Below are 24,244 nucleotides of genomic sequence, written 5' to 3' on the forward strand. Positions count from 1 at the left end.
AGTCCAAGAATACTTGAGGCTTTACATGAATGAGAAACTCACAGGTTGCCTCTTGTAGAGTTCACTCAAGGTCTCCAGCCCCTTTTCTTCCTTAATCCTAAAACATTAGATACACAGAACAATGGCAAGCTTTGTGACTACACTCTTACCACTCCACCATGCTGCCTTCTCTGAGGCTCAGTTTCCTGTTCTTTAAGATGCATCAAGAACCAAGTGGGGGTAGTCTACATCAGTAGAGTCTAGATGCTCTCAGGAGGTGGGAGTGGGGTGAGGAGCAGAAGCAAAGTGGAGGGCAGAACCTCCCTGCCTGGGGCAGGGCCATGGCCAGCCTCATCTGAAGGAAGGGTTTCCAGTTGAAGGTCTGAAGATTGTTGGAAAGATCAGTTGTTGTTGTCTTTTCAAATAGCATCACTCTACCGAATATCTAACTTTAACAAGTTCCCCCAGGTGATTGTTACCAGAAAAGTTTGGTAATCATTAGACTGCAAGATTTCTAAGGGCCCCTATAGTCTTTAGACAATCTCCTAAAACCAAAGACCAAAAACCCTGGGGGTGCTAGATTGAGAATGAATTCACCAAACTACAAGTGGATCAGTTTATTAAGTAGGAAGTGAAGAGAGTGGGGCACAAATACAAGTATGCAACACTCAAACTGAAACGAATCCGAGATTCCCGAAAAAACACCTGTCAGTTACACAATTGGCCACTTCCTCGCCCGCTGATAGGGGCCTTGTCAGGGGAGACGAAGGAATGTCAGGTAGCGGGGCCGGTGGTTGCTCCTGGGGCCGGGAATGATCTCTGTGTAACGTTCAAGGCCAGGTCTCGGACTCAGGATCGAGACCTCATAGCAGATGCAGCCAGACCCAGCAAGATGGCTGCGACCGTGAAGCCCTGGGCAGCGATCCGAGTGCGCATCATGAGCTGAGAGCGCCGGCTCTGACCCCGGTGGAAGCAGTAGAGGCCGTAGGTGAGGGCGGCCGCCGTGCCCAGGCAGCCTGAGGAGGGGACAAAGTAAGTGGGGGAGTAGCACGTTCCGGCCCTGGAGGCCCCTCCCCCCCGTGGGCCTCCAGTACTCGGAGTCCAGAGCTCTGAGTAACGGCGGAGGCAGAGGGGGCCTAGTGGGAGGGTCTGGCGGAGGAAGGGTCCTCCCAGTTACAGCGCTCGCCCTATCTCAGGGCCCCAATCCCGCCCAACTCCTGCTCCAATCAGGATCACCTCTCACCCCCCGGCCTCGGCGCCACAACTCTGGTCCGCTCTCACTCCCTTCCCCCTTGGCATTCCCGGTCCTCACCTAATTCATTCCCTCAGACATCACTATCCTCTCCGTCTACAGTTCCTATGACACCTGCTTACCTATGGGTACCATTGGGTTCTCGCGGGTCTTGCGAATAAATTTTTCCTTGAAGCTTTCTTGAGTGCGGTAGATACTGGGGCTAAAGCCCTCAATGACTGGGGGCTGTGCTGGTTCAAAGGGTGGCCCCGGAGTCACAGGACCAGGAGCCGCCATGTCCCGGGAAGCTGCTTTGGGAAAAATGCGAACGCTAAGCTCCGCCTTCTGATGAAGTCATTGAAGGGGAGGGGCGAAAGGGCTTTGCTGAGCTTGTACGCAGACGCCAACCGGTCGTTGCATTCTGGGAGTCGTAGTCATTATAGTAAGATGCATGAGGTCTCTATAGGATGGACTACATTTCCCGAAGAAGCCCGCAAACCCTTGCGAGCATCCACAGGAAGTAGTCGGAAACACGTGGCGCTGCGTGTGAGAGGCATCCAGTTCTAGTTGTCGGTGCGGTGGTCAAGGAAATGCCCAAAGCCAAGGGGAAGACCAGGAGACAGAAGTTCGGTTACAATGTTAACCGGAAGCGGCTGAACCGGAATGCTCGACGGAAAGCAGCGCCACGGATCGAATGGTGAGGGGACCGGGGTTTGGAAGGCAGGGGACCTCGGCTAGGACGGCCTGCGAGATGACGGTTCCGTGATCTCTCTCTCTTTGCCTATAGCTCCCACATCCGACATGCCTGGGACCACGCCAAATCCGTGCGGCAGAACCTGGCCGAGATGGGGTTGGCTATGGACCCCAACAAGGCGGTTCCCCTCCGTAAGAGAAAGGTACTGACGTGGCAGGGTCCTCGCCCTTCATCCCTGTTTGCTTCCATACTTAGCTGAGTTTAAGAACTTCTTTCTGTGCATTGCCACGCTTACTACGCCTTTCCTGGGTTTGCCAGCTCCGGCAGCTTGCACTGACTGTGGTTGAAGAACTCTTTACTACCTCCTCCTACTTCCCAGCACACATTGGACCTGGGTTGGAGCTCCCCTCTTTTCTTCTCCACTCATTTTCTTTATCCCTCCGAAATGAGCTTGTTTGGGTCCCTTGGGATCCCAATGGTATGTCTCAGGATTTATCTTTTTCTGCCCTTCACTTTCCTAGTAAGGACTCCCCAGAGTTTGGGATTTTTACTTACTCTTACTTACACCTTCCCCCAGTCATCTAATATCCTTGGTCTGAGGCTTCCTTAGTTTCTCCCAAATAAGTCTTTTTCTGCACCATACTTTAAAAAAATAGAACTCTTTTACCCAGTAATTTATTTCCAGCTTTAACTCGTAGCACTTGTAAATACTTGATGGTGTTTTATATATGTATTTGTTTATTGCATGTGCCTCTTTCCCTCAACATAATCTTCTTGGGGACAAGGACCTTGTGTCTTATCCAGTGGTGGTTAGAATGTGACTAGTGCTCAGTAGTTAACCTAATGAATGGACTTGCTGATTGGATTTGTCCCATTGCTTTTATTTATTTATTTGAATACTTTTTAAAGATTTTATTTATTTATTAGCAAGCTGAGAGTGGAGCACGGGAAGGGCAGAGGAAGAGGCAGACTCCCTGCTGCTTAGGGATCCTGACACAGGGCTCCATCCCCGGACCCTGAGATCATGACCTAAGCTGAAGGCAGATGCTTAACAGACTGAACCAACTAGGCACCCTGTGCCATTGCTTTTAGATAAATTTCTTCTTATCCCTTCATGCCAGAGGAAAATGGCAGTACTGTTTCTTGATCAAATGTGAAGCTATAGCCAAGCACTGTCAAGTTGCTCCTCTTCATAGAGAAGATATCTGCTATCTTTTCATTGTAAATTATAAAGAGCTTTCAAGGGCATTGTTTCATTTGATTAGCACACATGAGGTGAGGTAGCATTATGCCCATTTTTTAGATAGGCACAGAAAGATGACTTGCTTCCTTGAGTCCCTTTTAGAAACCATAAGGCCTCCGGGGCATTGGTTCTCTCCGTCATCTGTTCCTGCCTGAGTATGTGTAGGGATTCTTATGGATAATCAGTTGTGTTGGGATGGGCAGGAGCCTCTAGAATTTTCCCTAAGATTCTTCCTTTGTCTACTGGTCTCACAGGCTGTGTTCTCTGCAGGTAAAGGCCATGGAGGTAGACATAGAGGAGAGGCCTAAGGAGCTTGTGCGGAAGCCCTATGTGCTAAACGGTGGGTGCTGTCCACATTCCTCTAGTTCACCTTTCTGCACAGTCAGGGCCAGAAAGGGCCCTCAGATGTCTTCATTTTACAGATGGAAAAACTGAGGTTCGGAGGGAAGAAGGGAGCTGGTCCAGGGCTCACAAAGTTAAGACTGTCTCTGACTGGGATATTTTTAGTCTACTTAATAAACTCAAACATGTGAAGTGAGGTCAGAAATGTTCAGGGAGGATGCAGCCAGGTGCCCAAGAGGATAGAAAAGAAACCAGTGTCTCAGACATATGTTTAGCTTGTCATGAATTTAAGGATGAACAGATTTTTATAGATTCCACCATCTTTAATCTTTTCAGTTACAAATCAGTTTCATATTTATTAATGCTATAGAGACTGAATATTAAAACAGAGTAAATTCTACAGGGAAGCAGGAATACTCTGAAATTCTCCACTCATCTTCCTCTTACCTGTCCAAGATGTTAACGGTTCTCCTTAAAAGAGTTTTAAATGGCCAGGCATTTGATAAGAGAATTTCTTGAGTTCCTATCAGTGATTCTCATAAGAATTCTCGTAAGAATTACTGCAAAGGATTGCATGAATAAAATTAGGTGTATTTTCTGCCAAATTTCTAAACTTTTTACTTCTTTTTATTTTATTTTATTTTATTTTATTTTTTTACTTCTCATTCTTTAAAGAATTTTTTTAAATTGTGGTAGAAAACTTATCAAGTTTACCATCTTAATCATTTTTAATTATATAGCTCAGTAGTGTTAAGAATGTTTATGTTGTCATGCATTAGATCTTCAGAACTTTTTCATCTTCAGAAATGGAACTCTACACATTAAACAACTCCCCATTTCCCTGCCTCCCTCCCACCCCAGCCTCTGGCAACCAAGTCAAAGATAATTTTGACTATAAGCACTTAATCCCTGGATAACATTTGACCACCTTGTTTCCCTGAGCTGTTTTTCTCCTACTTGAGAAATGGGGAGTATTTGCCTACCTATTTAATTTAATTAGTTAATTTAATTTATTTTTATTTTATTATTAAAGATTTATTTATTTGACAGAGAGAAATCACAAGTAGACGGAGAGGCAGGCAGAGAGAGAGAGGGAAGCAGGCTCCCTGCTGAGCAGAGAGCCCGATGCGGGGCTCAATCCTAGGGCCCTGGGATCATGACCCGAGCCAAAGGCAGTGGCTTAACCCACTGAGCCACCCAGGCGCCCTAATTAGTTTTAAAGATTTTATTTATTCCAGGGAGTAAGGGAGAGAGTGAGAGTGGGGAGAGGAGTAGAGGGAAAAGGACAAGCAGACTCCATGGTCAGCATGGATTCCCACATGGGGCTCAGTCTCACGACCCATAAGATCATGACCTGAGCTGAAACCAAGAGTCGGATGTCTAACTGATTAAGCCACCCGGATACTCCTGCCTAGATATTTTAACAGTGAAGGCACAACTTGTGGTAGGCAATGTGTCTTCACCTTTGTCCCCAGGACCCAGTACTAAGTAGAGATTATTAATTTGGTCCCTGCTCTTACCCAGCTGAGACCCAAGAGAGATGACTTACCTTTTAGGTAGTTGCCATAGTGATAGATGATTGTGTCATAGGCAGGGCCTGGAATCCCAGGGGCTGAAGAGCACTGAATTTGGGGCTGGAGAGGCAAAGCCCATCTGATGGCCTTGGTTTGGGATGGGTGAAAGGGTGATTGGGCAACTCAAAAAGTACGGGAGGCAAAACGTCATTTTCTGTGTCCTGGTTTCTCTCACCCTAGACCTGGAGGCAGAAGCCAGCCTTCCAGAAAAGAAAGGAAACACGCTGTCTCGAGACCTCATTGACTATGTGCGCTACATGGTGGAGAATCATGGGGAGGACTATAAGGTGAGTGGTTCAGGCCTGGCAGGAAGAACCACTTAGGTCTGTTAGGAAGGTGCCCTGGACCATTTGGGGTCTGATCTTATCTCTTGCCTGAGACTGAGTGCAAACGAAGGAAAGAGAGACTTTAGGAAATTGATCTCATGGACAGATGCTTGTAGCCAGAACAGACTGATTGGCCTGTGGTTCATATTCCACTCAGACATGTAGTTTTATTTGCATGGTATTTTTAAAGAACTTGAACTAGGTGCCATTTTAATTATGAGAGTTTTTGAATTAAAGTTACTATTTTTGACTTCTCTTAAAAATTGGAAGATCTGGCTGCACTGGATTCTGGTGCCCAGATGTGATCAGTGAGCTATGGATGGAGCATTAGCCATTCATATCTGGCCGCAGCTCCTGCCTTGTTCCCAAGGGCATTTGCATCCATTTCCCCACATACACCATGGATTTTGAGGTGAGGAACGTGGACTTCAGGGACACTAAGTGGCTTGCCCAGCCCAGCTCAAGCAGTACTAGGATTTGAAACTTTGCCTGTCCAGCCCTCCTCAAGTGGCTTCTCCCTTCTTAGGCTATGGCCCGGGATGAGAAGAATTACTACCAAGATACGCCGAAACAGATTCGGAATAAGATCAACGTCTATAAGCGTTTTTACCCAGCGGAGTGGCAAACCTTCATTGATTCTTTGCAGAAGAACAAGATGGAGGTTGAATGATTGGCTTATGCCTGCCCTAGGCTGAGGTCTCCTCTGGACCAGAGAAGCTCAAAGCCAGGGTTTAAGGCAAGGAGGGGCATGTGGCTAGATGAGGCTGGTCAAACCTCTTGGAATCAGGTTACATACACATGCACATGCATGCACACACTCATGCTCCCCTTTCTGAAGGGAAGGAATGGTTTCCAAGAAGCTTCTGAGTGCCCTGAGAAAAGCCAGAACCTACTGTTTTCAGAGTGGGTGGGTGGTTTACGTATAGCCTGTATATAATAAAAAGACTATTTTACTTTTCTGCTGGTTGTGTGTTCCCTTCCCAACCAAGCTCTGGGACTGTCCCTGTGAAAACCCACTCGGCAGGGCAGAGAGGCCATCCAGCCCTTAATGTGCCACAGTCGTCCTCCCCTCTTAGGTGTGGCCTCCCTCCTCTTGTCCTCTGTTCCGGTTGCATTGCTCTTCTTGGTTTCCTGCACAGGATTAAGCCTTCTACATAAGCCTGCTGCTAACTTTGGGCTGCTTAGGAGGTATGTCTCAGTAGATTGGCTCAAGGGCCAGAGGGGGAAGTAGCTGGATTGCTGCCTTCTTAGGACTGGCCTTCACTACTCGTCTTGAGATTGCTTGCTCTGAAAGGAACCTGAGGCCCCCAAGTCCACTGAGACTGGTGAACTGCTGAATAGCATCTGTCCGCCAGGTACTGGGTATACACTGTGTGGCCCTTCTCTGGGGTAGGCCTGCCTAATTTGGCTATGTGAGGTGATGACACACAACAGGATCACAGGCACTGTGGGGTGGGCACTGGGCATTTTCTGCTTTTGATACTTTATCTTGAGCTATTGTAGTACAAAACCCCTCTCATTGGGGTGCCTGGGTGGCTCAGTGGGTTGGGCCTCTGCCTTTGGCTCAGGTCATGGTCCCAGGGTCCTGGGATTGAGCCCTGCATCAGGCTCTCTGCTCAGCAGGGAGCCTGCTTCCTCCTCTCTCTCTGCCTGCCTCTGCCTACTTGTGATCTCTCTGTGTCAAATAAATAAATAAAACCTTTACCCAAAATTAAAAAAAAAACAACCCTCTCATTCCTAATGTTTCGCCTAGAAGGGCACCTCAACTCTGGTTCTCCTTATTCCTCTTTTTTTTTTTTTTTTTTAAAAGATTTTATTTATTTATTTGACAGAGAGAAATCACAAGTAATTGGAGAGGCAGGCAGAGAGAGAGAGGAGGAAGCAGGCTCCCTGCCAAGCAGAGAGCCCGATGCGGGACTCGATCCCAGGACCCTGAGATCATGACCTGAGCCGAAGGCAGCGGCTTAACCCACTGAGCCACCCAGGCGCCCCTCCTTATTCCTCTTTAAAAAGATTTGGTGTTTTTATGCAGATCAATTCACATAAAGTCCTGCAGGGTGTCTGGCTTCACCATTTTACAGGTAAGGAAACAGGCTTGAGAGGTCAGCGTAAGGTCTGAAGTCAAGTCAGTACAAGTACTAAGCCTGGGTTTTCACCTGCTATATCCTCTCCATGAGCCCCTGAAGGCAGCCTTCTGTCCCACGCTATCAGGGCAGGCTGGAAACGGGGCCCCAGAAAGCCCTCCTATGCTGGCTTAGCCCCCAGCAGTGAACTGGCCCTTGTAGCAGTGTGCACACAGGCTTTGGAATCTAGTCTCCAGGTAGGGGATTCTGTATTTCAAGTATGCTCCATGCCCAATTTGGGGCTTGAACTCATGACCTTGAGATAAAGAATTACATGCTGTACCTACAGACTGAGCGAGCCAGGCATCCCACTCATGAGGGCTTTTATTTGGCCTTATAACATCCTCCATGGTATTCCAAATTCACGCCTTTGACAGCTGTCCCTTTGTTTCTTTACCCAATTCAGGTGCCAGTTTTGGAAAGCCTTTTCTGCCACTATCCCCCATCCTTATGCTATGTAAGTGTCCCGTCTTCCCTATGCCCCAGCCTTCCTGTAGCAATACATACCAGTTACAACTGCTTTTTAATCAGCTTGACATCCCCTGGCCGACTGCGCTTGAGTGCATGAATCTTCCCTGGGCATCCGGAGCTGAGCCCAAGGCAGGTGCAGGGGGAACGCTCCATTCTGACTTCTGGCCCCATCAGCTAGAACTCCCAAGAAATGGCCGCCAGGTACAGATACAAATGATCGTGTTACTGAAACTTCTGAGACCATCCCCCATACCTGCCCCTCATTGGAACTATGAGCACCCAGGATATACTCCTCAAAATCAGAATTCAAGTGAAACCATATTTGAATTTTTGGCATTTATTTTGTGTCTCAAACAGCCATTGGGTCTCCCTTAATGCAATCTGTCCTTGGCAACCCTGTGGGTCTGGGTTCACAGGGCTCGGGGTGGGACAGCAAGGCCTCTTCACTTCCAGATCTTTGATGGGAATTCTCTTTATGTACCTCGTGGGCCCACCTCGCAGAGGCAGCAAATGAGGAAAAGCTGGTTTTCTTTGCACAGCTACTAGAAACGACTGAAGATGTGTGAGCCAACAAATGTGACAGGAAGATGCTCAGACTATTCCAGGCCTGAGATGTGGGCAGGTGCACCAGGATGAATACCACAGGTGAGTTTCAGCAGCTAGTTCAAAGTGCTGGCAGTTGCTATTAAGCAAGCTTAAGAACAAAATGTTTTCCATAGACAGGTTTTGCAATCTAGCGTTTCATCCACACAGACAGGCAAGGGTCCTCAGATTTTCATCAGCACCTCTGTGGAGGGAGGGGAGCGCTGTGACAGGCTGATTTCACCATCGACCCCCGTCCTTACGGCTGGATACCAGTGTGTCAGGGCAAGAGGTACCAGAAGAGGCTCCTGTGAATAAGCAGCCAGTCAAGGTGGTGGTCTTGGAGCCTTCTTGCTTAGACCATTCACATGACCAAGCTTTGGGCCAAGTCGGCCTCTCAGAGGGTTGGCAGCAGGTGAGAGGATGGAAAATCAGAAGCCACATTGCATTAATTCTTAAGATCAGAAGCCGTTGGTGCCAGGGTGAATGATCAGGCATCGGTTCAACAGGCAGGCAGAAGCTTCCTTTTGATGTGGAATGCCCACCTGCTCAGTCAGATCCAGAGCCTGCCTTCCAGTTGCCTTCCTTAGAAAAGGAGAGGGGCTGACATTTGACCCATATCCCATGTTCAAGCAGGCTGGGAGCTATAGTGTTGGGGCAGTCTTGGGGGAGCAGTGTCATCCAGGCTAGCTCAGAAAACTCACTTTGAGATGAACTCCACAGATAATGGCTGGTTTCCAGGAGCAGGTGATCTGGGCTGGTGAATCAGAAAGTCACATTCAGGAGCAACTGGGTAAGAGCAGCACGGGCCAGGCACTCGGCTATTCATGAGAGGCCCGTTCTCCACTTTGCCCAGTCCTGGCAGAAACCAGAGCGGTTGAGCAGTGTTGACACTCTGCCTGGACGACAGGCCAGCAGTCCCACCAGAGGAGTGTAGCAGTCAGCCACAAATGTGATGAGGCACACCCACGGGTCAAGAGAACATCTATTTTCTGCACAAGCATCAGGGTGGTACTCTGGACCTTCAGGCCCCCTCAGTGGTTTGTGTCTTCCGGTGTACCCTTGAGACCCGTCAGTTCTGGGAGTGGTCTTCAGAGGTCACTCGTGGATATAACTATTCAAGTTCACTCCCCTCACTGCAGACTTTGAAAACTGTATTACATAACGATACTCATTAGACCAAAGGGAGATCTTAATTAGAAAAGGGTCCCCTACAACAATGCTGGTTCCAGAGGTAAATGTCAAGCACTGGAGAACAAGGTGAAGTTTATAGAACAAAGACATAAAGTTTCACATTCTTTAAATGTCAAAATGAAAAGCTGTCGGCAAAAGTTCAAAGGGTACTCTAAAAGTCAAGTCATTCCTTAAATATTTAAGATAAAAGCAGACAAATCTTTTTTCTGCAGAAAGTTAATTAGAATTTCAAAGGACAGTGATTCTGTCATACACCCACAGCCCAAGAGCACAGCCGGCCACTGTAACTCGTCACACTTCTGGACTTCTAGAGTGTCCATCCCACCTTCCTCCCTGTGCTGCCTCTTGTGTAGGCCACAGCATGGAACTGAGGCACGCTGAGTCAATGTCAAGTGAAATGAAGGCACATCATCTCTATTCTCAATTAAAAAGCAAACTGCGTTGGCTATCTCTGCTAAAAAAAAAATCCATCTGTGGCTACTGATTACTCAGTGCAGACAAAAGTCTCCGTCCTTGGCCTCCACTAAAGTGTCAGCATATAAATAAACTGTGAGTGTGCACTGGAGAGAATAGAAATTCTGTCCAACTTTTGGCTGGGGAATCAGCAGGTCCAGAAAGACTGAGGTACCCAAAGCCTCAGGTATCCTGTTGGCTGATCTGCTAATTCCCATTTTTGTTTACTTGGATTTACATGATTGAAATATCCTTTCTGTAGCTCGTGACTACCAGCTACACGGGAGGGGGTTGTGTCCTTCTGACATACTGGGCCAAGTGGCAGAGTTTTAAGTTCATGTGGGTCACCGTAAAGGGGGATGCCGATTATAGCTGTAAATGTTGGGGGAAAGCTAGAGCTTTGTTTCCACTGACAAGTGCAGGTTATCACACGTCTCACAACTCCAGCTGTTTTCCTCAAAGACACAAATATTTCCATGGCAGTCATCTGGGGCTTTGATAACAGCACCTAGAAACAGAACCTGAGACTTTGGTCTGTTCCTTGTATAAATAAATAAATAAATAATTAGAATGCAGTTCTGAGGCCAACACCGAGCTTCAGGTGACGGTCTTCTCCCCAGGGACACAGGCTCCTTCCCCATTCTTCTGTAAACACAGGCACTGGCACAGAGCAGCAGTTTCTGTCCCCAGATGAGGGGGAGGAAAGCCCTCCGTGTCTCTGCTCAGGGCTGAACACCACTTGATGCTGTAGTCTGGCAGGCAGGTCTTAGCTTGCAGAAGCAGGAAGGTTTCAGAGAACTCCTTGTCTCCAGGTTCATCCCAGCCCTTCTTATCTTCATGGCTGGAAAATCTATCTCCAAGTGAGAAAAAACCAAGGAAGCCATCTCTTTAAAATTGATGGTCACAGGGCCAGAGAGGCAGAGATAGCACAAGGCCTCGAGCCAGTCCGGCGGAGCTGGGGCGGAGCTGGGGCTGCACATTGTGGGCCCTAGAGCCAAGGCTCACTGTGTGCTGCCCAGAACCTGCCTGTGTGATGGGCATGAGGTCACCAGGAGGGAACGGTTTTAGACTGGGAGTACTTCTGACACTGTCCCGGTTCTCAGTCACTGGGACCTGCAGAGAGGAGAACCAAGCCCACTGAGCACCTTACTGTACGCATCAGAGAAGGAGGTGCCTTCAGCGGTGAAAGCCTGATCCACTTCCAGCCTGGAGTGAGCCAGACACTATGTTCTTCCACTATCTGCCTCAGCCGCCTCCCCACTTCAGCCTCATGGCCACCTCACCGTTGGAAGGCTTCTGTGCGGTTCCTGGCCTTGCCCAGGCCCTGCTCTGGAGGGTGGGTGAAGAGAAGGGCAGTCCTGCTACATGGCTCCTGCCTCAGGCCCACACTGGCAGTAGACAGGAGGAGTGACAGGACTAGGGTCTTCAGGGTTGGGTGGCAAGCTGGTGATAGCCGGCCTAGGAGAGAAGCTCCAAGAGCAGTCTCCAGATATGCACGGTGCCAGGGTTTTCAAAGCCGGGTCCTGCAGGGGCGATGCTGGCTGCCAAGAGGAACACCTCCCGCTGGCTATCGATAGCCCGCAGGCCCAGCTCCTGCTGTAGCTCCACCATACTCATGGACTCACTCAGGTCCTGGGATGAGATGGAGAAGCCGGTTGGAACAGAGCTCACAGTTTCCCAGCACCCACACTGTCATCCATGAGAAGAACTGTTCTTTGGCTATCCTGGGAAACACTGGGGCCTAAGTTCCCAGAAGTGACCTCTGGGCCTCTTGGTCTAAATTCTCTCATCTCCGACTTTCCTTCGTACCAACCTCTTTTCATACTACCATTAGCCACTGCGGTGAGAAATAGCTCTTCCTATAAGCCAGGCATTGCTGAGAGGCACTTAGAGTTATCCTCATAATTATAGTTTATAAGTAGAATGATGATGTAATTCATCATCCAAACCAGGGTACTTCTGAGACTTAAAGTGGACACTATTAATAATTATACCAGAACAACAGCCATAAATGAGGGCCATCCCAGGCAGACCAGGACATATGGTTACATGCTTGTAAGTGATTGTCAAGGATATCCTGATAGGCAGGAGAAACTGGGATCAAAGACGTATAGCTTCTTTCCAAGTCAGGTTGGAAACAAATGCCACAGCTCTCAGGAACGTGGGCCAGGCCACAAAAAAAACGACAGAACTCTGTACTGTTGCTAAGTTTTACCTGGCATGTATTGAGAGTGGCACCTTCAGTCTGTGATGCTGAGGGTGGCTGGGCCAAAGGCCCAAGAAAAGTAGAGCATGGTTAAGAGCAGAATCTTTGAGGAAGATCTGAGTTCAAGTCCTGGTTTTGCCACATACCAGTTTTAACTTTGGGCACTGAGGATAATAACAAGGCCTACCATGGGGTTTTATAGGATTTAAGCGAAGTCATGACGGTCAGGTGCTTAGCCTGGCACACTGTAAGCACACTTATAAATGTTATTTGTTATTGTTATTGGAATATGTTCCACTTATCACTTCCTAGCTTAGGTCTTTGATCTAGAGCCATGGGACATGGACAAGGACATGGCAGAGTGGAAAAGGCACAAGTTTTGGAGTTAGACATTGCAATTCCACTATTTTCAAGGTGTTTAACCTTGGGGAGATTACAGAACCTCTCTGAGCTTCAGATTTCCAATCTGTAAAATGGATCCTGTAGGATCAATTAGAAGCATAATGTGAAATGTCATTCAAAACCATACCTTATATATAGTGGGTGCTTAGTATTTTTCTCATTTCTTCAGGATAGTGGGTGACAGGGAGGCGAGGAGGAAGGCAGACAGAGAATGGGGATCAGGGATGAGGAAAAAGCAGAGGTAGAAGAGTTGGGGACAGTATCTCACCCAAGTGCTCCAGATCACAGGCCTGGGCCTGAATCTCTCTCCTGTGCTCCCTGCCCCTGCCCAGGGATCAGTGGATCAAGCCCAACTGGTCTAAGCCAGCTTCCCTCCCATTATCCTCACCTGCTTGTTGGCCACCACGACGACAGGCAGGTCAGGGTCCTTGTCCAGCAGCTTGTGCAGTTCCTGCCGGGCCCAGGGCAGCCGCAACCGGTCAGCTGAGTCCACCATGAACACCAGCACGTCTACTTCATTCACAAACTCTTTCCAGTAGAAGCGTAGGTTCTGGCTGCCACCGACTGAGGAGAGGCCAGGGGCCAGCTCAGAGCCTCCCTGGGCCCCAGCTCTCTATATTTAGCCCCATACCACCCCATTTACAGCTTCCCAAGGCTCCACCAACCAGGGGCAAGGAAGACCACAGGTTCTGGAGCCAGTCTGGTTTAGCTCTGGCTCTAATAGCTGGGGCTTCCTAGGCAACTCACTACCTTCGAGTAGCAGCGTTCTCCTCACTGAACTTACCTACTAACAGGTTGCAGGAAAACCCAAAGGTACCACACGCAATGTGCCTTACACAGACTAGCATACAAGGTGCCCATTAAACTGTACTCTCTGGTTCTTTTTCCTGAGCTGCTTTCTGCCAGTTCCTAGCTTTCTCTCCCAGACAGTAATGGCGTGGTCAGAAGCCAAGACTCCATGCCCAGCCTATACATAACCATTCCCCATTCAGTGTTTCATGTTCAGTCTGGTCACCCCATTTTCTTTCCTTGAAAACAGCATACTCAGTCCTACCACCACATGGCTGCCCACATAGTACCCCCAACCTGGGTTGCCTTCTTTTCCCTCTGCACAGTCCCCATTAGCCACATTGCATCCTAGAGTTTCTGGATATACTTCTAACACTTGAGGACTCTGTGCTCTTTGAGAGTTAGAGCTATTTACATCTGGATCCCCCCAAAGCCCTCAGCACAATGCCTGGCACATAGCAGGCACTCAACAAATATTTACTGAGTGCTTACTAGGTGCCAAGCACTGATCTGGGTGCTGGGGATACAGAGGTGAGCAAGGCAGACAGGGCCCTGCTCTCAAGGAGCTCCCTCTGTAACCAAGACAGACACAGCAATAGCACATAAGCACATTTCAGAAAGGAAATAAAAAAGAAAAAGTGAAAATGGCTTGGGGTGGCTTTGGATTGGGCAGTCTGGGAAGGTCTCCCTGAGGAGGCAGCATGTGAGCGGAGTCTGGGATAATGAGAAGGAGCTAGCTACGGGAAGAGGCAGAGGAAAGCATTACAAGCAGAGTGAAGAGCAAGCTCAATGTGTCTGAAACAGAAGGCAGCCAGGGTGGCCACGGCAGTGCCAGAGGGAGAGGGGAAGAAGCCACAGCTAACAAAGCTGGCCAGGGCTCGACCACATGAGGGCTGTCAGGCTACAGTGAAACTGTGGGGGAACCCCTTAAAGGGTTTCTGAAATATACTGCTGGCTGACAGTAGGGGACAAAGTGAAAGCAGGAAGACTCGCAAGGAGGCAATTATAGTACTGAGATGATGGTGGCTTGGACCAAGCAGGCAGTGGTGGAAGTGGGGAGAAGTGGAGAGATGCAAAGTCTATTGGAAAATAAAGCTGAAAGAACTAGCTAATCAAATGGATAGGATATAGGAAGTGGGGGGTGAGGAAGGGAAGAGTCATCAAAGATCAACAAAGGGCTCATGCTTGGGTGGCCTCCAGGCCAGGCACTGTAGACTATAGCCAAGTAAGTGTCATGGGAAGGGAGAGTTCCAGGGCTTGAATGGGAGATCTGGGTTAGAATCCAGGAGTGACTCTATTGAACCTTAGACTCTTGGGTAACATGAAAACACCAACCCCCTTCTCCTAGGTTTGGGGGGTACTATCTCTGCCAGAGTGGGAGTCAAGTGCAGAATACCACTTGACCCTTCTGCATCCCTGACACAAGAAAGGGAGACCAGTAAAACCTTGTTTAAAGGACCATATTCCAGGTGAATATCAACGTTTACCACAAGCAGGGAGGAAAGATATAGCCAGGCCCTCAGAGTCTGATCCCACAAGCTGCTGCTTAACTAAACCCACCTAGTCTTTATGGTCTGAGCCCTTTGGTTGGCAGGAAGTCCACTACTCTCTCACACCCAGTCTGCAGCTGGACACAGGTGGCCAAGTACTGCTGTCTTCTGAATAGCCCCTCTGCCAACCTCTCCTAGAATCCCAAGAAGCCTAACACTGAGGTCAGGGGCGGCCCAGACCCTTTCTGATCACTCACTCAACAAGCTCTCCCAGTTACTTGCTTGAGGCTGGGCGCTCGGGACCAAAGCTGGATCAGACTCATCTGTGCCCCAGAAGCCTCGTCAGGGACATAGGCTGGTATGTGGCAAATGCCAGCTCAGAGGAAGAGCCCTTAACCTAGCCTGGGAATCAGATAAGGCTTCATAAGGATATCATGTTTGATCTAAATCTTTTTTTTTTTTTTTTGAAGATTCTTTATTGTTTTATTTTTTAGTAGGCTCCACATCCAATGCAGACCTTGAACTCATGACCGTGAGATCAAGTCAATGCTCTGTGAACCGAACCACCCACGTGCCTCTGATCTAAATCCTGAAAAGAGGTATAGCAGTTTTTGAAGGGAAGAAAGGCTTTCCAGACTGAGGGAAGAGTGCAAGCACAGACAGAAGAAAGAAAACAGCAAGTACCTTTCAGAAACAAGCAATGTAGCAGCATGCTGCTGAAAACCCAGAGCCTCCAGCCAGAGTCTGTATTATCCATCTGGCAAGCTGGGTGAGCCAGGATTTTATTTAACTTGCTGGGCCTCCCTTTCCTCATGCATGTAACAAGGGTAATAACTGTTTCCAGTTTTTTGTGGAGTTGTTGGGAGGGTTTTATTAAGTAATGCCTGACAGATGTTTGGAAACTTTAGCTTTTGGAATCTCAGTGTTAGGCATGTGAGCTTCAGTTGGGGTGAGGGACAGGCAGTGACCAGGCTGGAATTGCACAATCATGAATGGCCCATCATGTCAGAATACAGAGCGTGGACTGTATCCTGTGCCCCAGAGAGGCAGGGAAAGAATATCATACAGGGATGTGTCCTGTGAGATATACATGCTGGAGACACACCCAAGCAAAGACCCGGCTTGGGTCCAACTGAGGTGATGGGGGAGACGGCGTGTGTGTGGGGGGGGTCTGCTCACTCTCTAACAGGTCCACCTCGAAGTCCTTGGTGGGCAGCCTCACAGAGTTGAAGCCCCAGGTGGGGATGTGGCCTTCCAGCGGTGGCTTTCCGGACAGCACCCGTAGGAACGTGCTCTTCCCCGAGCCGTCCAGCCCCAGCACCAGCACCTCACGCTGCTCCAACTCCTCCAGCGCTGGCTCTTCGTCCTCCTCGTCTTCAGGCTGTGGGCACAGGTCAGGTTGCGGCCGGCACCCTCCTGCCGGACCCTTCCCAATGGAAGACCTAAGACACCAAAGCACCCATCCCCGCCCTCCACCGGTCAACTGGCAGGAAGGCAAGGCCGGGTGCAGTGGGACCAGCGCTGCCTTCGGAGTCCTGAATCCCAAACCCCGTTCTTCTGGCTTCTCCCGAGTGACCTCGGTGAAATTTCTTCCCCTCGCGAAGCCTCAGCCTCCTCAGACTGAGAGTCCCTACGTCCCAGGGTCTCCCGGGACACCGAAGGGGATAAACTCGCATCCCCGCCCCACGCCGGGGAAGGGGGAGGCGGCCTCTCCCGACATGCCCTGGGCCGCGGGCTGTGCGCACTGCGCAGGCGCCAGGCGAGCGCGGGCTGGACCGGGCGCGGGCTCGACTGAGCTCCGGGGCCGCGCCCTCGGGGCTCCGGCGCCCACGAGGAGGCCCGGGTCCCGAGGCCGCGCAGGGCGGTGCCGCACACCCTCCGAAGTGCCCACCCATCACTAGGTTGTGGGACTCACGACGGCCCGGCTACCACTGCGCGCCCTTTCGCCAGGGTCTGCGGCGCCGAGCCCCGACCTAGGCGCTTCTGCCCTCGCCGGGCATCACACCCCTCAGCCGCACACGCGGAGGCCCAGACCCTCGCCCGGCACTCACGTCCCACTCGTCCCACTCAGGGAGGCGGGCAGTCTCCGCGCCCCACCAGGCCTCGCCCCGGTCCCAGCGCCGCTCGCGTCCGCGCCCGAAGTAGGCCTTCCAGAGGATGAAGAGTACGGAGCCCAGCACGGCCGCGGCGCCGCCCAGCGCCAGCACCAAGGGGCTCAGCGGCCGCGGAGCCATCGGACAGGGCGAGGGGCACGGGTGCGGGCTGCACAGGCCGAACCAGCCGGCCCGCCGAAGATGGCCCCGCTGCGACTGCGGCGGCCGCGCCCACCCACCCAACCCCAGCCCCACACTACAAGCCCCACAATGCACCACTGCGGTCGCGACTGGCGGCTCGCGCCAGGGCTGTTGGAGTGGGGGGCGCTGACCCGAGCGCTGGCACGTCCCACTCCCACTGCTACGTGCCGCGGAGAGCTAAAGGATGTACCTGGGCAGGACGGGAGTCGGTGATGTTGGCACCTCCCGAGCACTTGCTGTATACCTAGTGGTTAGCTGACCAATGTTCTCGGTTACTCCGTAAAACGGTGTTTCCTAGAATGGAAAGCGGAGGCCCAGTTCGCACCGTAGTGCATTGGTGTAGCCGGCACTCAAATCCCAAGCGATGTTTCCTGGGCATCTCAAGACTTCGGGGATCAAGTTGAGGCAAGTCACACAGCTATAGGGTGTCAGGTTATGGAGTGGCAGAGACGGAACTGGAACCCGGGTCCCTGACTTTTAGGACTCTACCCTCTCTGGGCTGCTTCTCAGACCCCAGGAGTTCTGCTCTCTTGGGATCCTGGGCATGCTAATGAAGCAGGTAGGATTAGGGGGTCAGTGTTTAGATCTCATTGCCTACTTGACTTCAGTGGCTGCCAAGGTTTCCAGGTGTAGCAGGAGAAACAGTCTGGAGTCCTTCAAAGGAGGGCTAGATGAGGGACTGCAGAATGGATAGGTGTTTTTATTGTAAGCAAACCCAAACCATCTTGATGACCAGGAGGGACTCTGGGTTCTTTTCTGGTCATTTGCCGGTAATGCTCAGATCTCTTTTGTTTCAGGAAACTGTCCTCCCTCACTGGTACTACCTTTCCTTTTCATTGCAGTGCTACTTTGGATAATGTTCATTTCCTCTTCTTCACCCAACCCACCCAGGGAAACTGCTCTCACCTGGTCTCTAACAAATGCTTCCCTGTTAAATCCGTTGGTAACATCTTAGTTCTTATTTTGCTTGACCTTGCAATATTTAACACTGTTAAATCTTAGCAGAGATGCCATTCAAAACCTGGCCAGGGTGCCAGCTCATTCCTTGAGGGATCACCTTCCTAGTGAAACAGGAGTGCAAGGCTCCCAAAGAGAAAAATTAGCACTAGTGAGTATCCGAAACTTTGTGGTTGGAAAATTAAAAAAAAAAAAAAAAAAATTAAGGGATTTAGTCTTGGCATTCAAAAAAAAAAAAAAAAAATTAAGGGATTTAGTCTTGGTAAGTTTTATGTTGTTTCAAAAGAGAGAACCTTAATCCCTTGAGCGCTGAAGGCTCCTGGAGGTCTAATTTGACCTTACCTTACCTTACCTTACCTTTCATCCCCTTGTCTCTCAGCTGGAATTCCTGGAATTCAGCAGTCACCCTGGGTGGTCACAGTCTCTGCCTGAAGATGTCTGTCCTTCCACTTGAAGATGACAGACCAGGCCTTTGTCTTCTTGGGGGTCTGATGTGTTCAGTATAAGAATGAGGCCCAGAGTTCACACTTAACATATTTGGAGAATTGAATCAATTGCATGTTCTCCTCCCTTGGCTTCTATGACACATTCTTTTCTTGAATCTTTTCCCTCCTCTCTAACCAATCCCTTTCAATCTCCTTTTGCCTGGCATTGGCTGCCATTAGCTGAAACTAACTGGACCATTTGGCAAGGAAACTCTGGAAATGGAATTGTCAGGACTTAGCCCCCTGTCATGCAGAGCAGAGCAGGTGAAGGGTGAGGAATGGAGCTGTGATTAAACAGGCATGTGGCCAGCACAGTCGACTCCTTTGCATCCAGTTTTACTCTTATATCCATTTTTAACTTTGTGTTTCCACATTCCATGATGCAATATCCTTTAGAAAAATAGTCACTCTTTACCTTCTGAAAAAAGAGAAGACAAGGCCCCATATGTCAATATATCCATTTCTGGGTGATGCTAATTCCTCTTCAGTCATGACCCCATCTGGATATTCTACAATTAAAGATTAAATTATAGAGGCGCCTGAATGGCTCAGTTGGTTAAGCATCTGCCTTCAGCTCAGGTCATGATCCCAGGGTCCTGGGCTCGAGCTCCATGTGCTCTCCCTCTCCCTCTGCCTGCTGCTCCCCCTTCTTATGGTTTCTCTCTCTGTCAAATAAATAAATACATCTTTAAAAAAAAAGATTAAATGGGGTGCCTGTGTGGCTCAGTCGTTAAGCTTCTGTCTTCAGCTCAGTCATGATCCCAGGGTCCTGGGATTGAGCCCCACATTGGGTTTGGCAGGAAGCCTGCTTCTCCCTCTCCCACTCCCCTTGCTTGTGTTCCCTTTCTCGCTGTGTCTCTGTCAAATAAATAAATAAAATCTTTTAAAAAAATAAAAAGATTAAACTGTGAAGATAACTATTGCCAACTTTACTTATACAGTCCAACTTCCATATTGCTACACAGCTGTCTTTACAAAAGAAAACCTGGCAATGTCATTTTCAGGTTAAAATTCCTCAGTGGCTTCCCACCTCCACCAGGATAAGTACTACAAGTCTCTGATGATGGAGCAAGAAGGGCAGCAGGGAACTGACATTTAACCAACTAGACATCAACTGTACATTAGGCTTTGTTCTGGTATAAAATGTACTGCTGTGCAAACATTTGTCTGTCTTCATCTTCTGAGAATAGTTTTCCTAATGATTGAATTAACTGAATACCTGCCATGTTTTTGGCTTTTTAAAAGATTTTTATTTATTTATCAGAGAGAGAGAGCACGCACAAGTGCACAAGCAGACAGAGGCAGAGAGAGAAGCAGGCTCCCTGCCAAGCAAGGAGCCCGATGCGGGACTCGATCCCAGGATGCTGGGATCATGACCTGAGCTGAAGGCAGTGGCCCAACCAACTAAGCTACCCAGGCATCCTGAAAACTTGCTATGTTTATATGACACTTGGCATGAATAATATAGTCAGTAATAATTAGATCAAGCTGAACCAAGGAGACTGTTCCATGGGATTCTTAAATGTGGTACCCAGCATCTTGAGATCCATCTGTCTTGGGTGGATTAAGAAGTAAAACTTACCAGCTATAGGTAACCATTTTCCCCGCATTTAAAGAAGAAGGCTTGAGGTCAAAGGGGCTGAGATAGAGCAGGAAAGGCAAAGTCAGAAGGCAGAGCTGGAATCCTGGTGCCATTTGCTTCCATGGGTACTGTCATTCCTAAAGTCCAGGGTATATTTGTGTTCAACCCTTTTGTAATTCCTTCCTTCCTTCCTGCCTCCCTCCCTCCCCACTTCCTTCCTTCCTTCCTTCCTTCTTTTCTCATCACTATCTGGGGAATCAAGTATGCCCCATCCACAGGGTGCAGTCACAAACAACATAGCATCCAACGAGGGGAACTGCTTTACAGTGAGAGGTGCAGGAGTGGGTCCCTGACCACGGTGTCCCCTGGTTAGATCATGTGCCATGCTATTCAGGGATAGCCAGCTTCACAGAACACTGGCTTAACCTTTTGCTTTTCAGTTATTTATACCTTTGTCATGCCTTTTAGGGAATTTTCTGAACCTGGTCTTCCACTTGTTTATTTGATCTTTGGCTATACCCACACTGCTATTCACCCCAGGCTTTCAGGGCTTTATTTCATCTATAACATTTTTCGTGTCTGGTTCTGTAGTTGGTTCCTTATGATTTCTTGTCTCCCCCTTCATCTTTCCAAAATCCTCTCTCTTCTTTTTTAGAGTGATATTTTAAATGCTTATTTTCATTCGTTGTCCTGCCAAGTCCATTAACTCTGGTGTGTTTGGATAAGGTAGTCCTGTATGGCATCTTTTCTCTCATTGGGTGTGTGCCCCTCAGACATCTCTTATCTGCCCCTGTGAGCTCCTTTCCTTGGGGCCAGGACTAAGTGCCTGGGGAGGTGGCATAGCCCAAGTGTAGTGTATTGCTGGTGAGTTGGGAAGGAGACTCTCTGGGGTACAGTCCGCACCCCTAATTCGTACTGCGCTGAGCAGACGCCTGCATCTCTGGAGAAAGTCCTTGTTCCTCATGGCCCAGGTAAATCTCTTACTAACGCCCATTGCCATAACTTAGTGCTTAGGGTACAGGGAGAGGGAAGAGGAGTGGTAGGAGAGGCTGCTGAGGTGCCGGCCAGTTCACTGCACTGGAGTTTATTACTGACTTCCCCACCCAGCCGCTGCCTTCTCAGCCCTTGGTAACGATGACAGGACTGGCCAAGGGCTGCCCAGTGAAAGGCAGGGAAGAAGTAAGGGTCTATCCGTCCGAGAACCAACAGGGCCTGATTCCCTTCTTGGAGCTCTGTCTTTGGCTCTGGGTTGCCATTGTCCACACCCAAGCCCAGCCTTTTGCTGATGGCCACGGGGCTGCTCTCTCTGATCTGCCAGCTTCCCTTTGATTCTCAGGTATCCCTGGATCTGGGGCTGGTTTGTGCTATCTGCCTTCTGGTCAGCTTATCCCCGTCTTATAAAAGAGAAAACCAACTTGAGAGGGGGGATGGTTTCTCCAAGATCATTTAATGAATAAATGAGGCAGCTATGATTTGAACCAGGTCTGTGTGTCTTGAAAACCATGCTCTTAATATGTTGTATCCCCCTATACAGACCCTGGAATCTAGGTCCACTCATTATATCAAACTCTTCTTCTGAAAAAGAAGGAAAACTCAAGGGATTGGCTTTGAAGTCTCTCACATGGGTCCTCGGTTGGATTTTAGGATGTTTCATTTTCACATAGATGAGCTCTTGAGTTGTTCATCATTTTAATTAATCAGCTCTTAATGGGGGCACCTGGGTGGCTCAGTGAGTTAAAGCCTCTGCCTTCAGCTCAGGTCATGATCCCAGAGTCCTGGGATCAAGCCCCGCATTGGGCTCTCTGCTCAGCGGTGAGCCTGCTTCCCTCCTCTCTCTGCCTGCCTCTCTGCCTACTTGTGATCTCTGTCTGTCAAATAAGTAATAAATTTTTAAAAAATCGGCTCTTAATGTTTTTAAAATTATTAAATGTGTCAAACAAACATGTTCAGATACCCATGTATTGACCGAAACTTGAGAATTAGCCTTTTGCTGTACTTTTTATTAAAAAAATTTCAAGCATAAATGAGATGCTATTCCTATCTTCAGAGATAATCGTGATCTCCAAGTTGATGTGTATCATTCCCATTATGTTTTTATGCTTTTATTTTATTAATACTTATCAAAATGTTTTTTGGCTTAATAATATACGTAAATGGTAATGTGGCATATTCTGATTGAATGGGGGCTGGCGCAGGCGGTGAAAGAATATACCCAAGGCAGAACCAAAGAGAGAAAAGTTGAATATACCACAAGGGAGCAGAAGGCAGGACAGCAAAGGAGAGACTGTCTGCCATGAGGCGGTCATGTGGGGCTATAGTTATAGGATGGGGCGAAGAAGTAAGGGACTGTATGGAATTTTCTCTTTTTTTGTAACCTCTGGAACTGCGCCTGGTTGTAATTGGTCAGTTAGGGCCTATGGTTATTTTGAGGTGGGTCGCTTGATGAGCCTGTTTCAGCTTGGTGGTCACTGTGGGCCCTTTTGCCTTGTTTATGTTCCCACTGCTCAAACCTGTTGCCTAAAGTGAGCTCTGCAGGGGTGCCTGGGTGGCTCAGTCAGTTGAGCGGCTGGCTCCTGATTTCAGCTCAGGTCATGATCTCAGGATCGTGGGATTGGCCCCACGTGGGTCTCCATACTCCGTATTCAGTGTGGAGTCTGCTTGAGATTCTCTCCCTCTCCCTGTGCTCCCCACCCAGCACTCAAGCTTGCGTGCTCTCAATCTTGCAAAATAAATAAGTAAATAAATACATAAATAAAATCTTAAAAAAAAAAAGTGGCCTCTGCTGGTAACATACTATTATCTTTGTTTAACACAACATAATGTTTTTGAGACTGACCATGTTGATACCTGGAGATCTAGTTCATTCGTTTCTAACGTTATGTAGTATTCCCTTGCGTGACTATATCACAGTTTACTTTTTTATTTTTCTGTCGTTGAAATGTTTGGGCTGACCATATTTTTGCTCTCAGGAGCAGTGATGCAGTGAAGGTTGTTATAGGCGTCTCCTTGAGCATATTTGTGAGAACTTTTCCCAAAGTATTTTCTGGGAAGGGAGGCCTGGGTGGCTCAGTTGGTTAAGCATCTGCCTTTGTCTCATGATCTCCGGGTCCTGGGATCGAGCCCTGTATTGGCCTCCCTGCTCAGCAGGGAGTCTGGTTCTCCCCTCCTTCTTCCCCTCCCCTACTTGTTCTCTCTGTCTCCCTAATAAATAAGTAAAATCTTTTCTAAAAGTCTTTAAATAAAATAAAGTGTATCCTGAGGAATGGAATTGCTGTAATTCTGTTGTGCATCTTCAAAGTTAAGATTGCCAATTTGCTCTTCGGAACGGTTGTCCTAATTTGTAATCCATTTTAAGAAGCTACTGAGTCTCTATTTCCCCATATTCTTGCCAACATATAGTATCATCAAACTTAAAATCTTTTGTAAATCTGACAGAAATGAACTCAAATCTCTTTGTTTATTGGATTTTTCGCCTTTGGAGTGAGGCTGAGCAACTTTTTATATACATATTTTCAGATTTTATTTATCTGACGGAAAGAGAGACAGTGAGAAAGGGAACACAAGCAGGGGGAGTGGGAGAGGGAGAAGCAGGCTCCCACTGAGCAGGGAGCCTGATGCAGGGCTTGATCCCAGGACCCTGGGATCATGACCTGAGCTGAAGGCAGACGTTTAACTGACTGAGCCACCCAGGTGCCTCCCCCAGATTTATTTAAATTTAATTACCCTTTAAAGACTTTATCCCTAAATACTGTTCTGTTCTGAGTTACCAGGCTTTGAGACTTCAACATGTGACTTTTGGAAGGACACAATTCAGCTCATAACAGGCA

At 48.6% G+C, this 24,244-nt stretch overlaps 3 protein-coding genes across 5 annotated transcripts; 1 reads left to right on the forward strand and 2 right to left on the reverse strand.

Moving 5' to 3' along the window:
- Positions 1-581: 581 nt before the first annotated feature.
- Positions 582-1,530, reverse strand: HIGD2A (HIG1 hypoxia inducible domain family member 2A). Its single transcript, XM_082723200.1, has 2 exons — positions 1,354-1,530; positions 582-995 (listed from the first exon to the last, which is right to left on the reverse strand). The coding sequence occupies exons 1-2, from the start codon at positions 1,505-1,507 to the stop codon at positions 829-831; spliced, it is 321 nt and encodes a 106-aa protein (XP_082579326.1). The 5' UTR covers positions 1,508-1,530; the 3' UTR covers positions 582-828.
- A 96-nt stretch (positions 1,531-1,626) lies between these two features.
- NOP16 (NOP16 nucleolar protein) lies at positions 1,627-6,347 on the forward strand. 3 transcript variants are annotated; one of them, XM_082723197.1, is made up of 5 exons: positions 1,627-1,907; positions 1,998-2,106; positions 3,418-3,487; positions 5,244-5,350; positions 5,916-6,347. In XM_082723197.1, the coding sequence occupies exons 1-5, from the start codon at positions 1,801-1,803 to the stop codon at positions 6,057-6,059; spliced, it is 537 nt and encodes a 178-aa protein (XP_082579323.1). In that variant the 5' UTR covers positions 1,627-1,800; the 3' UTR covers positions 6,060-6,347. The 3 variants fall into 3 exon arrangements, with proteins under 3 accessions (XP_082579323.1, XP_082579325.1, XP_082579324.1); XM_082723199.1 differs by having other exon boundaries at positions 1,768-1,907; positions 3,402-3,487; XM_082723198.1 differs by lacking the exon at positions 3,418-3,487 and having other exon boundaries at positions 1,774-1,907.
- A 1,957-nt stretch (positions 6,348-8,304) lies between these two features.
- ARL10 (ARF like GTPase 10) lies at positions 8,305-17,567 on the reverse strand. The gene is made up of 4 exons (XM_082723194.1): positions 17,151-17,567; positions 16,279-16,480; positions 13,209-13,384; positions 8,305-11,844 (listed from the first exon to the last, which is right to left on the reverse strand). Exons 1-4 carry the CDS (start codon positions 17,331-17,333, stop codon positions 11,671-11,673), a joined length of 735 nt encoding a protein of 244 aa, XP_082579320.1. The 5' UTR covers positions 17,334-17,567; the 3' UTR covers positions 8,305-11,670.
- Between the last annotated feature and the right edge of the window lie 6,677 nt (positions 17,568-24,244).

This window comes from Mustela nivalis (genome assembly GCF_964662115.1).
Source record: "Mustela nivalis genome assembly, chromosome: 3".
Classification (NCBI taxonomy): domain Eukaryota; kingdom Metazoa; phylum Chordata; class Mammalia; order Carnivora; family Mustelidae; genus Mustela; species Mustela nivalis.

Excerpts from the sequence above, each read along its gene's own strand:
- NOP16 (XM_082723197.1), top strand. The coding sequence starts at position 1,801 with ATGCCCAAAGCCAAGGGGAAGACCAGGAGACAGAAGTTCGGTTACAAT. Across the intron at positions 2,107-3,417 it reads TTCCCCTCCGTAAGAGAAAG|GTAAAGGCCATGGAGGTAGA; the intron begins GTACTGACGTGG and ends TGTTCTCTGCAG. Across the intron at positions 5,351-5,915 it reads ATCATGGGGAGGACTATAAG|GCTATGGCCCGGGATGAGAA; the intron begins GTGAGTGGTTCA and ends CTCCCTTCTTAG.
- ARL10 (XM_082723194.1), bottom strand. The coding sequence starts at position 17,333 with ATGGCTCCGCGGCCGCTGAGCCCCTTGGTGCTGGCGCTGGGCGGCGCC. Across the intron at positions 16,481-17,150 it reads CTGAGTGGGACGAGTGGGAC|CCTGAAGACGAGGAGGACGA; the intron begins GTGAGTGCCGGG and ends CTGTGCCCACAG. Across the intron at positions 11,845-13,208 it reads TCGTGGTGGCCAACAAGCAG|GACCTGAGTGAGTCCATGAG; the intron begins GTGAGGATAATG and ends ATCTCATCCCAG.
- HIGD2A (XM_082723200.1), bottom strand. The coding sequence starts at position 1,507 with ATGGCGGCTCCTGGTCCTGTGACTCCGGGGCCACCCTTTGAACCAGCA. Across the intron at positions 996-1,353 it reads GAACCCAATGGTACCCATAG|GCTGCCTGGGCACGGCGGCC; the intron begins GTAAGCAGGTGT and ends TCCCCTCCTCAG.